The following is a 13,906-nucleotide window of genomic DNA, read 5'->3' as shown; positions in this document are numbered from 1 at the left end:
TCATTGTTAAAAAATACCATTCTAGAAGCACAGTCTAGATGTATTCCACACATTAAGAAAAGTGGAAAGAAGGCAAAACGATTACCGGCATGGTTAAAAGGGGAGGTGAAAGAAGCTATTTTAGCCAAAAGATCTTCATTCAAAAATTGGAAGAAGGAACCAACAGAAGAAAATAGGATAAAGCATAAACGTTGGCAAGTTAAATTTAAGACATTGATAAGACAGGCTAAGAGAGAATTTGAAAAGAAGTTGGCTGTAGAGGCAAAAACTCACAGTAAAAACTTTAAAATATATCCAAAGCAGAAAGCTGTGAGGGAGTCAGTTGGACCGTTAGATGATCGAGGGGTTAAAGGGGCACTTAGAGAAGTTAAGGCCATCGTGGAAAGATTAAATGATTTCTTTGCTTCGATGTTTACTGAAGAGGATGTTGGGGAGGTACCTGTAATGGAGAAGGTTTTCATGGGTAATGATTCAGATGGACTGAATCAAATCACGGTGAACCTAGAAGATGTGGTAGGCCTGATTGACAAACTGAAGAGTAGTAAATCACCTGGACCGGATGGTATACACCCCAGAATTCTAAAGGAACTAAAAAATGAAATTTCAGACCTATTAGTAAAAATTTGTAACCTATCATTAAAATCATCCATTGTCCCTGAAGACTGGAGGATAGCAAATGTAACCTCAGTATTTAAAAAGGGCTCCAGGGACGATCCGGGAAACTACAGACTGGTTAGCCTGACTTCAGTGCCAGGAAAAATAGTGGAAAGTGTTCTAAACATCAAAATCGCAGAACATATAGATGTGTGAGGAGAGACGTCATCATCGCAGATATCTGCCTGATTCTGAGCTCCCGACCGACTCTCCCCTCAATCTCAGCGAATCTCCCACATCAGCCTCCGAATTAATTTGAAATTCCAGCTCCGCTTGCATTGACATATTTTAAATGTCGATGCGGAAAACAAAACGACGGATTTACGCAAATTCGCCTATAAAAAACAGGACATCAATACCACCAGGCCCTTCCAAGATGGCAGTGCTAGAGGACAGCGAGTCCCCGACAGAACAACCAGACGATATTCCCCTGCCTGATGACAACCTACCAACTCGTTCTGAAATGTGGCATTGGTTTCCGAACTCCGACAGGACCTGCAAGATCGCAAAAAGGATATCATGACCTCAATCGACGATATTAGAGAAAAAATGGCCGACAATGGCTGCCGCATTTTTGACATGGAGACCAAGGCTGAGGCCCTCATGGAGGAAATTAAGTCGGCCAGGGACGAGCACAATAAAATGCAGAAAGAAATGGAAGCATTATATGAAAAGTTGAAGACCTTGAAAACAGGTCCCGAAGGCAGAATTTGAGGTTTCGTGGCGTACCGGACACACCAGATTATCAGGACTGTGCAGGCATCGAAAATCAGCACCATGCTGCTTTCCACTCAGGCAAACACAGAGTTTGTTCCTCCTGGGGAAACAAAAATAGACAGAGCACACCAAATCCAGGGTCCTCGACCTGATAATCGCCCCAGGACATAATTGCGTGTTTCCACAACTTCTCCTTAAAAGAAAAAATAGTAATGATTGCCCGGAAGCAAACAGTGTGGACATGGGAAAATACTGAAATAACGATTTACACAGACCTGGCGCAGGCAACCATTTGCAAATGTCAGGAGATGAAAATTATAACAGCAGCCCTACGGAAGGACAATGTCTGGTACAGATGGTTGTTTCCACTTGGGCTGGGGTTCACCGTGAAAGGCAACTACCACAAGATTAAATCTGTGCAAGAAGGTGCCAGCATACTAAAAAATGCTGGGTTCCCGGGATTTGAAGCCATCATGCTAGTTAGATCTACTACAAGCAACAATGAATATGGACCTCATTGGCAGAGAGTACACAAGGGAGGACGTTGGCTACGAAGGAATCCTGAAGCTGGACCATCAACGCAGACAGACACTGGAGTATAAAAAAAAAAAAAATTGGACTCTTTGTATAGACTCAATAATTCGGAGACATGGTTTGAAAATTATGGTCCCGAATGTTAGTTAACGATTAAGACTCTAATTGCTACTGTTTGGGAACAATTTGGAACTAAAAATATTATTCATGGGAATTAACAGTTATTTGGTTATAAAGGTATGTTATAAGAAGGGGGTGGGGTGGGGAGGGAAGCTAGGGATCAAGGACGCTATGACTGATTTCTCTCTTGCTAAGGCAAATGGGTCTCTACCTAAGGATCTGATTGCCAAGGGGTTGGGGGACATTTGGGGAAATTCAAAGGGGGTCTCTGGTAGTACAGAACAAGGGGATGTTTATGAGGGGTCAAATATTACACAACTCACACACATTCATTCTTTATCACAATCGTGGTCAGTATGGGGGATGTCAAGGTGTGCAGATATCACTATGCAGGGAGTTTTTTGCCCTTTCCCTATTTAAGAATGTAAGATTTTTCAGTGACTGATCTCCAAGTACTATCCCTTAATGTTAAGGGACTTAATTCATATAGAAAACGCCAATTTTTATTTTCTGAACTACAACGCCAACACGCAGCTATAGCTTTTATACAGGGATCCCATCTCAAACGCAGATATGAACATACAATGCAACATGCATTATTTCCACATCAATACTGGGCTGCCTGCAATAAAACTAGTAAATATGCAGGGGTGGGGATTCTCATTCATAAAGATATAACTTTTGAACAAATAGCCTACATACCTGACCCCGAGGGTAGATATGTATTGTTAACAATAATATTGGGTGGCATAAAATATACCTTTTTAATATATATGCCCCCAATACTAATCAGGGGTCCTTCTTCTCAAAACTGGAAAATGTTATAGAAACCAAGGGAGCAGGCTGCTTGATTTTAGGTGGGGACAGTAACCTAACGGTCAATCCGCACCTGGATAACTCTAAAGGGCAAGGACCAACTCAGGGGAAAGATAGAAAGCTGTTTAAAGCTTTCTTATCCAGACAAGGTCTGCTTGACGCTTGGAGAGTCCATAATCCAACATCTAGGAATTACACTTTCTTTTCTAGAGCCCATCAATCATACTCTAGAATTGATTTTCTCGTTGTAGATAAAACCATCATAAATAGGGTGGAAAAACCATATATTGATTCTATAACTTGGTCCGACCATGCCTCAATAGGCTTTTCTTTAAAACTTGAGCAATATGATAGGGGTGTGCAATTCTGGAAGCTGAATGACAGCTTGCTGGAAGACTAGGCTTTTTCTTTACTACTACAAGGAGACATCACTGATTATATAATCCAAAATGATGATGGTGAGGTAACACCCATGACACTATGGGATTGCTTAAAGGCAGTGATAAGAGGCAAATTAATAGCTAGGGCAGCATATGTAAAAAAAAAAAAGAAAGAAGCAGAGAGGGAAAATTTACTCACACTGATTAAGCAACTCGCCAATGCTCACAAGAGAATAGGTTGTCATAGAATTTTGAAGTGTCTAGACCAATGTAGGCGCAAATTGGAAGATCTAGAGGCAGCTGTAATCGCCCATCGATTAGAGTCATTAAAATAACTCCACTATGAAGGGGGGTAACAAGGCAGGAAAACAATTAGCCCGAAAATTAAAAGTGCAACAATCCATTAATCATATAGTAAAAATCAAAGATGAGCAGAGTACCATTTTGACAACTAACACTGATATTAGGAATCAATTTCTTCGCTTCTATATGGAATTGTACGCAACTGACACCTCTGTAGCAGACAAACAGATCGATACATATTTAATTAACGACAAGCTTCCCCAGATTTCGCAAACTCAAAAAGATTTTCTGGACAGAGAAATCACTCAAGTTGAAATTACGTGGGCGATCAAAGAATTAAAAAATGGTAAGTCACCAGGACTCGATGGCTATACGGATATCTTCTGTAAAAAAATATGCTACTCAACTGATACCTGTCCTGGTCCAGCTGTTTAATTCATTGCGATCTAAATACCGCTGTGCTGGTATTTGTCCTCAAATACCAGCACAGTGGGAATAACAATATTGGCCAAAACAGGGAGATATCCCATGATTTGTGGCTCTTATAGACCAATATCCCTAATCAATTTAGACATGAAACTCCTGGCAAAAATACTAGCCAATAGACTGAATACCATCCTCCTGATCAATCAGGATTCATCCCAGGAAGAATGGCATCAGATTATGTCTGCAAAACGGTGAATTCTATATGGTGGTTCAAAGCTCAAAAAAAAACCCTGCTTACTATTAGCGGTAGACGCAGAAAAAGCGTTTGATTACATTCACTGGCCCTTTGTATTTCAAACATTAAAATCCATGCAAATTGGAGATTTCTTTTTAGGATGAATAAAGAAACTTTATGAAGCACCACTAGCCCGCCTAAAGGTTAATGGAGGTTACTCCAATACTTTCTCTATAGGTAGAGGTACAAGGCAAGGGTGTCCTCTATCTCCCCTCCTATTTGCACTTTTCTTAGAACCATTCACACATCAAATTCGACATAATGACCAGATCAGAGGGATAAAAGAGGGAGATTTTTCATCTAAATTATCGCTCTTTGCAGATGATATTTTGTTCACTATTACAGACCCTCTACAGTCATTACCAGCCATCAGTTTGGAAATAATGGAATTTAGCCGAATGTCAGGGTTTAAAATAAATTGAGACAAATCGGAACTTCTTAACATTTCGACTCCAGAGACCACAGTTGAACACCTCAAGAAAAATAACCCCTTTAGATGGGCCAAGTCAAAGATTAAATATTTGGGGATTTACATAGGAAATAAGGATGCTCTGTACCAATTAAACTATCCTTCGCTCATGGAAAAGAATATACTGCCTAGGATTCTCTATTTGTTTCAAACACTCCCCATCACTGTTCCACAAAAACTGCTGGAGAAGTGGCAGAAGAGGATTCTTAAATTTGTTTGGCGAGGGAAACATCCAAGAGTAGCTAAAAAGGTGCTATTTATGCCTAAAAAACAAGGCGGGATGGAAGTCCCAAATTTGCATTGTTACCATGCAGCAGCTCATCTTAAAGCAGTGGTTGAATGGCATAAACAGAGTAAACAGCAGCTTTGGGTGAAGTTGGAACAAGCTATCTTAGGCTCTCTGCCCTTATCCGCCATGGTCTGGCAACCAGAAAACTCATGGACCACAGTGGTAGATTTCCCTTGTATGATAGAGGTCTCTTATGCCATCTGGATATGTTGGAAAAAACACTTGGTGGGACAAAGGGGCTAATTTTACAGCTCTCATTAATCCATAACATCTTGTTTAGCCCTGGCCAGCAAACATCAGCTTTCAATGATTGGAAAGGTAGAGGTATATTTAAGTTGGAGCACTTATGGGAGCCTGGGGGATTAATACCGTATACCACCCTTAGAGATAGATATCAACTAAGCAGCAAAGATATGTTCTCTTATTTGCAATTGAGACATTTTTTCCAGGGTCAGACGTTCAGCGTTGACTTAGCTCAAGGTATATCCTCATTCGAGAACTTGTGTAGCCATGCCGATAAGGCAACAAAAATTATCTCCACCTTATACTCTCTCCTCCACTTTCCTGTAACTCACTTCCATGCGCATACCCGGGCGTGGGAACGTGACTTACCTGGGGACTTCTCAGAGGTGACTTGGACGCATATTTATCATAATATAGGTAAAGGCCTAATATCTGCAGGGCACATAGAGAATAGTTACAAAGTATTGTATCACTGGTATATTGGCCCAGACAAACTGCAAGCACTGCTGTATTTAGAAACCGAAGGGATAAATGCTGCACATACATGATTTCTTAACTTTGGTACGGTAGCTACTCGATGTGCCATAGCCAAGGTGTGGAAAGATGCGGGGGTTCCTTCACTCCAAGATATTCAAACATGGGTAAACAGCTTATATACTTTGGGGAAGATAACTGCTTACAAACAAAAACGCATACCTCATTTTAACAAGGTATGGTCTCAGTATGAAATCTGGGAGTCAAAACAGGCTTCGGGGAAATGATTCTCTGGTATGTATCGTAAGCTCAATAATATGGCTGAGTAATAAGGTGTGAGTTTACTAGTTATTCCTGTACTCTATCATATAATTGAAGAACCTGGGAGTGGGGAGGGGCATGGAGGGAAGGGGTGGGATTCAGATACATTATAGTTCAATAAAAAACGGTATACACATAGTTGATTTTCATCAAACTGTTGCACTAGTTTATTCATTCTCTGATACATGGGTGCTTACGAAGGATTTTCGTAAGCATAATATATGTCAGAACGGTTAATATTACTGTTACGGTTTTTGTCACATATTCTGGCTGTCTGTTGTTGATATGTATATAACTATTTATTTATTTTATTTATTTAGCATTCGTTTATATACCGAGGTATAGCAGACATTGCCTTCACTCCGGTTTACATTATAACAAACCAGTTACATTTAAATTCATAACAGTATAACAGAAATTGAAATAGAACAATTACTTAATAAAAAGTCAATAAATATATTATACATTAGATATATGACTGTATGCCAATCTTGAACGGGGACGGTTGATACCAAATCAAAAAACGAGAAAAGGTTTCTGCGAGTCGGGGCGGTCATCATAGGAGGGGGATTGTTGGTATAAAATAGGACATGTAGTGGATGTGATAAGAGATTTATGTTCTGCTGACATTGGGTGAGCAGCCATTGCAAGACTGTATGAGTAGCCAAGCTTTAAGTTCTTTTTTAAAAGATTTAAAGTTTTCTTGCGAATTGAGGTGTAGAGGTAATGAGTTCCATAGTTTTGGGCCGATGATAGAGATGGCTCTATTTCTTGTGGAGGATGGTTTGGCTTGTGGTAGTGAAGGAACATCCAGCTGAATTTTATATGTTGATCTTGTACGTGATGATTTATGTAGATGTATAATGTTGTCCAGGGCAGTGTAGTCTGCTTTATGAATTGTCTTGTGTAGGATTGTGAGGACTTTGTACTCTATTCTTTTTTCAACTGGTAGCCACTGTAAGTTGTAGAGTACTGGGGGTATGTGGTCTGATTTTCTTTTACCAGTCAGGACTCTGGCAGCTGCATTTTGGAGTAACTGCAGTGATCTTAAGGTTGATTTAGGAAGGCCTATTAGAAGGGAGTTGCAGTAGTCCAAACTGGAGAAGATGAGGGCTTGAAGAACGGTTCTGAAATCCTGGAGGTGAAGCAGCGGTTTTAGGTGTTTGAGTATTTGAATTTTGTGGAAGCCTTCTCTTGTTCTTGTTGTGATGTGTTTTTTGTAATTTAGCTCATTATCTAACCAAATACCAAGGTCTTTAACGTTGTCTTTAAGTTGAATTTGAATGTTGTCAAATTGGAAGGGTGGAGTGGATGTTATACCAGAATGTTTTCTTGCAATTAGTATACATTCTGTTTTGCTCATATTTAAACATAATTTTAGGTTGTTTAGCAGCTTTCGTATTGCTTCAAGGTGTGAGGCTGCTTTTGACATTGCTTCTTCTAAAGACGAAGTTATAGGAATGAGAAGTTGTATGTCATCAGCATACATGTAGAAAATGATGTTAAGGCTTGTTAGGAGATGGCATAAAGGTAGAAGGTAGATATTAAAGAGAATGGGTGATAAAGCCGACCCTTGAGGAACTCCTGTTTCTAGAGGGATGGCCTCAGATGAAATGCTGTTGTAGGAGACTTTGAAAAACCTGTTTTTAAGGAAAGAGGTAAACAAGTTAAGGGTTTTTCCAGCGAGTCCGATGGATTCCAGGCTAGAAATAAGCCTTTTGTGGTCCACTATGTCAAAGGCTGCTGACAGATCGAGGAGGGATCAGAAGGTGGTCTAGTTTGTTATCAAAGCCTCTTAATAAGGTGTCAGAAAGATTAAGTAGAAGGGTTTCTGTACTGAGGTTTTTTCTAAAACCGTGTTGTGTGGGAAATAGTATTTTGTGGTCGTCAAGATGTTCGTTTAGTTGTTTCAGAACCGCCTTCTCTGTCAATTTAGCAAAGAGGGGCAGGTTTGAGATTGGGCGGTAATTGTTTAAATCTTGAAATGTAACCTTTGTTTATGGAACATGCATATATTTCCAATAAAAACCGTTTAAAAAAAAAAAAATCACAGAACATATAGAAAGACATGGTTTAATGGAACAAAGCAGCATGGCTTTACCCAAGGCAAGTCTTGCCTCACAAATCTGCTTCACTTTTTTGAAGGAGTAAATAAACATGTGGATAAAGGTGAACCGGTAGATGTGGTATACTTGGATTTTCAGAAGGCGTTTGACAAAGTTCCTCATGAGAGGCTTCTAGGAAAAGTAAAAGGTCATGGGATAGGTGGCGATGTCCTTTCGTGGATTAGAAACTGGCTAAAAGACAGGAAACAGAGAGTAGGATTAAATGGACAATTTTCTCAGTGGAAGGGAGTAGGCAGTGGAGTGCCTCAGGGATCTGTATTGGGACCCTTACTTTTCAATATATTTATAAATGATCTGGAAAGAAATACGAGTGAGGTAATCAAATTTGCAGATGATACAAAATTGTTCAGAGTAGTTAAATCACAAGCAGATTGTGATAAATTGCAGGAAGACCTTGTGAGACTGGAAAATTGGGCATTGAAATGGCAGATGAAATTTAATGTGGATAAGTGCAAGGTGATGCACATAGGGAAAAATAACTCATGCTATAGTTACACAATGTCAGGTTCCATATTAGGTGCTACCACCCAAGAAAGAGATCTAGGCGTCATAGTGGATAACACATTGAAATCGTCAGTTCAGTGTGCTGCGGCAGTCCAAAAAGCAAACAGAATGTTGGGAATTATTAGAAAGGGAATGGTGAATAAAACGAAAAATGTCATGATGCCTCTGTATCGCTCCATGGCGAGACCGAACCTTGAATACTGTGTACAATTCTGGTCGCCGCATCTCAAAAAAGATATAGTTGCGATGGAGAAGGTACAGAGAAGGGCGACCAAAATAAGGGGAATGGAACAGCTCCCCTATGAGATAAGACTAAAGAGGTTAAGACTTTTCAGCTTGGAGAAGAGACTGCTGAGGGGGGATAAGATAGAGGTGTTTAAAATCATGAGAGTTCTAGAACAGGTAGATGTGAATCGGTTATTTACTCTTTCGGATAATAGAAAGACTAGGGGGCACTCCATGAAGTTAGCATGTGGCACATTTAAAACTAATCGGAGAAAGTTCTTTTTCACTCAACGCACAATTAAACTCTGGAATTTGTTGCCAGAGGATGTGGTTAGTGCAGTTAGTATAGCTGTGTTTAAAAAAGGATTGGATAAGTTCTTGGAGGAGAAGTCCATTACCTGCTATTAATTAAGTTGACTTAGAAAATAGCCACTGCTAATACTAGCAACAGTAACATGGAATAGACTTAGTTTTTGGGTACTTGCCAGGTTCTTATGGCCTGTATTTGCCACTGTTTTAAACAGGATGCTGGGCTTGATGGACCCTTGATCCTGACCCAGTATGGCATGTTCTTATTTTCTTCTTATGTTCTTAGTGTCCAAGCTCCAAGCCTTGTCTTATAGGGAACCATTTCTTCGCTTTTCTGCCAAAGTTCATGTCCTCTTTTCACTTAAATCAGTCTGGAGGAGACCTAAGGCACCTTGATGTGAAAAGAGTGCTGCTGCAATACTTAGATGTCACAAATGAGTTTTAAGTCTCTGATCATCTCTTTGTCTTATGGAGCAGACCCATTAAGGGGAACAAGGCTTCTAAGGCTACCATCGCTCGCTGGATAAAAGGAGGTGACTGCGTTGGCGTATATCTGTCGGGGCCGGCCGGTTCCGGAGGGCTTAAAGGCCCATTCATTGTGTTCACAGGCTACCTTTTGGACTGAGAGCCAGTTGGTCTCCCCGCAAGAAATATGTAGAGCAGCTGCTTGGAAATCTCTTCATACTTTTGCTCGTCATTATCGCTTCGATGTAAAGGGACCAGTTTTTGGTTCCTTCGGCAGACAGGTGCTCGAGCGGGACTATCTCGGTCCCACCCTACTTAGAGAAGCTTTGGTACATCCCACTGTCTGGACTGATCCGGGTACGTACAGGGAAAGGAAAATTGGTTCTTACCTGCTAATTTTCGTTCCTGTAGTACCACGGATCAGTCCAGATGCCCGCCCTTCTTGCATTCTGACTTTTCTTGGAAACAACCGCTCGAAGTTTTTCATTTACAGATTTTGGAAGTATCTCCTAAGCTTTTCAGAGGAATGCATATCTGAGCTATAAGGCGCCGGAAGTATCTGACCATTATATGTAAGAGTGCTTTCTTGCATTGTTTCAAATTTCCACTTCCAATTTGGAGTGTACAGGTTTTACTTGCTTGATCTTTCTCTGGTTAAGATTATAGTTTACATTTTTTTCCTGCTTTGATAATGATTATACTGAAGGTCACAGGGGGAGCACTGTCCTGATATAGGATACCTTTTGAGTTTTTCTCTGTCTCCATCTGCTGGAAAGGAGGCTCAACCCACTGTCTGGACTGATCCATGGTACTACAGGAACGAAAATTAGCAGGTAAGAACCAATTTTCCTTTATTGGCATCCAGTATTCACCTTTAGTATGCTGATGAGTGGGCCATCCTTGTGCATATTGAAAATGACCTGCAATACATGCTTAATATGTTTGTGCAAGCCTACTATGGTATAAAATTTTCACTTAGAGCATCTTTCAATTTTCACCAGGACCACAAATCACCATCAAAGGACAGATTCTAGATACAGTTTAGTATGTCTCATATCTTAGTAGCCCGCTTAGAGTACAAACATCATTGAGATTCAGCACAAGTTCCAGCGCAAAAGTGCTTCCTTTGGGAAAATGCTTCAGCGCATTTTCACTGCACTTGACATATTTATTTATTTATTTTTAATTTAGGGAAATCCTGTATGCAATACAAATCAGCCGGGAACGAAAGGTCATTGGTAGATAGACTGGGTTTTTTTTACATAGAACATAAACATACAATCAACTATAACATTATTACAAGGAACAGTGAAAGTAACAATAGTATTTAACAAACATATAATATTATTATAACATTATTCGTGTTCACGTTTTACAAGGAACTTTGGTAGCGTAATAGTCTGCAAGTAATCGGTTAAATAATATAATATGAAAGGATGACTTAAATAAATAGATATTGTGAATAATCAAGTCCGTGTATGAAATTGAGTGTCAATGTGTTTGTGACACCTTGCAATGGTTGGATCTGAAAGACAGGAGGAGGTGCCTAGTTTCACTCTGGGAATTGGAATGCTTGCCTGAAGAGCCAGGTTTTTAACCTTTTTTTGAACTCTGGTAGATTGGGTTCGAGTCTTATGTCTGGTGGGAGCGCATTCCATTGATGTGGTCCCGCAGTGGATAGTGCTCTTTTTCTTAACGTTGATTTGGCGGGAACTGCGACTAATGTGCCTTTGTAGGCACTTCTGATGGGTCTGGCCGATGATTGTAGACGAAGTTGGGTTTGTAGAGATATAGGTGCGACGTTATGAATTGTTTTATGGATAATGGTTAAGGTTTTATATATGATTCTCTGTTTGATGGGTAGCCAGTGGAGGTAGCTCAAGGTGGGGGTAATATGGTCTCTTCTATTAGTGTTAGTTAGGATTCTGGCTGCGGCGTTTTGTACCATCTGTAGGGGTTTGATGCTGTTGGAGGGGAGGCCCAGTAAGATTGAGTTGCAGTAATCAAGTTTCGAAAAAATAATGGATTGAAGAACGAGGCGAAAGTCAACTTTACTAGACTTAGACAAGGTACACAAATGTCAAGAGTCTCAATATCTCAAACAAGTCCACTATTCTCAGCTCACCCACAGCCAGAATTCCCTTGATGGACAAAGACACATGGGAACACCATAAGCTGAGTAAACATATAGAAACATATAGAAACGTAGAAATGAAGGCAGAAAAGGACAAAACAGCCCATCCAAGGGGCTCTACCCCCTGTGGTTGAAGCAGAGAACAATGTTGGAGTTGCATCAGAAGTGTAGTTATCAGGCTTATAGGTTAAGGATAGTAACTGCCACATCAAGCAAGTTACCCCCATGCTTATTTGTTATCACAGACTGTATAGTTCAATGTCCTTGTTGGCTGTTGTCTGAATCTAATTTCTCTTTCCCTCTTTACCACCTGCCTTTGAAGCAGAGAGCAAAGTTAGAGTTGCATCATCAGTATAAAGGCTTATTGGTTAAGGGTAATAACTGCCACACCACCAAGCTACTCCCATGCCTCTTACTTCATTTCCCTCCTCTAGCCTTTAGGGATCCACAGTATTTATCCTATGCCCTTTTGAAATCTTTCACCATTTTTGTCTTCACCACCTCCTCCGGAAGAGAATTCCAGGTGTCCACCACCCTCTCTGTGAAGAAATATTTCCTGACATTGATTCCGAGTTGTCCTCCCTAGAGTTTCATCTCATGGCCTCTAGTTCTACTGATCTCCTTCCTAAGGAAAAGGTTTGTTGTTGATCGTGCATCATTAAAACCTTTCAGGTATCTGAAGGTCTCGCATGCACCTCTTTTCCTCCAGGGTATACATGTTTAGGTCCTTCAACCTCTCCTCATAAGTCATTTGATAGAGACCTCCCACCATTTTGGTCGACCTTCTCTGGACCGCCTCCATCCTGACTCTGTCCCTTTTGAGATATGGTCTCCAGAACTGAACACAGTACTCCTGGTGAGGCCTCGCCAAGAACATGTACAATGGGATTATCACTTCCTTTTTCTTACTGGTTATTCCTCTCTATGCAGCCCAGCATTCTTCTAGCTTTAGCTATCACCTTGTCACATTGCTTCACCATCTTCAGATCGCTAGACACTATCACCCCAAGGTCTCTCTCCTGCTCCGTGCACATCAGTCTTTCACCCCCATCACATACAGCTCATTGGATTACCACACCCCAGATGCGTAACTCTGCACTTCTTGGCATTAAATCCCAGTTGCCATATCTTCGACCACTCTTCAAGCTTCAACTACTCTTCATGCCAAAAGGAAACATTTATAGCATACGCTGGCAATGTTTGTTCCTGGACTGAACTCAAGCAATCTCAGATCCCATATGTAGATCTGTGGTGAGATCATCTTTGAATCCAGGGATCACCAATGACGTGTAGTATACATAATAAATATATATATATATAATATAATATATTATATTATATATATTATATATAATATATATTATATATAATATTATATATATATATATATATATATATATATATATATATATATATAAAGAATCCATGCAAAAATCATTTGTTTCTGAATTGGTATTATGTAGTCCAAGCCCTAGGATAAATTAAGAAACATCCAGTCTCTATCAGTTCATTATGGATCTCTGAAACATCTGTGAGGGGCTCCAGGTCATGCTCTCTTTTGAGAGCTGGTGAGCATTTCCAAGATCTGCTTTTTCTAGGTGCCTTTGAAAGATCCCTAGCCCTATCACTGGTGCCTTTGAGGGATTCATGGTTTTGCTCTCTGGGGGCTTTTAAGGGACTCCTTGATCCTGATCGCTGGGCATCTGTGATGAGGTCCTAGATCTGTGCTCTCTGTATGCTCATGAAAGCACCCTAGTCCTGATCTTGCAGGGTGCTCTTGAAGGGATTTAAGGTGCTGCTTTCACTAGGAATGAGTGAGGCGTCCCCTCTCCATGTACAATTTGTCTTTGCAATATATAGAACATGGTCCATTTTTCATAATGGTTTACTTTTGTTTTTTGTGTTTTCTGATTATTTAGGAGACATTTCTCTTTTTTTGTAGGAAAAGAGCCAGTTCGCCGTCTGCCAAAGATGAGCAGACGACAGGTCTCAAGGACTCACTCCTGGCACATTCTAGTGATCCCGTGGAAATGAGGCGCCTCACCTATCAGACTCCAGGTAAGGACACGATTTCATGAATAGAAAACAGTGAAGATGTTTCA

At 40.3% G+C, this 13,906-nt stretch overlaps 1 protein-coding gene across 5 annotated transcripts in view; it reads left to right on the top strand.

Annotated features, from left to right (window-relative positions):
• Window positions 1-13,906, top strand: part of PTPRF (protein tyrosine phosphatase receptor type F) — a 792,879-nt gene that overhangs the window by 670,031 nt on the left and 108,942 nt on the right. For all 5 annotated transcript variants that reach the window (XM_029617709.1, XM_029617708.1, XM_029617711.1 and 2 more), the window contains one exon: window positions 13,747-13,862. In XM_029617709.1, the coding sequence (XP_029473569.1) occupies window positions 13,747-13,862 (116 nt within the window). The remainder of the gene's footprint in view (window positions 1-13,746; window positions 13,863-13,906) is intronic.

Source organism: Rhinatrema bivittatum, chromosome 10 (genome assembly GCF_901001135.1).
Source record: "Rhinatrema bivittatum chromosome 10, aRhiBiv1.1, whole genome shotgun sequence".
Classification (NCBI taxonomy): Eukaryota; Metazoa; Chordata; class Amphibia; order Gymnophiona; family Rhinatrematidae; genus Rhinatrema; species Rhinatrema bivittatum.
Note: the sequence above shows the minus strand (reverse complement) of the source record. Positions and strands in the feature narration are given on the sequence as shown.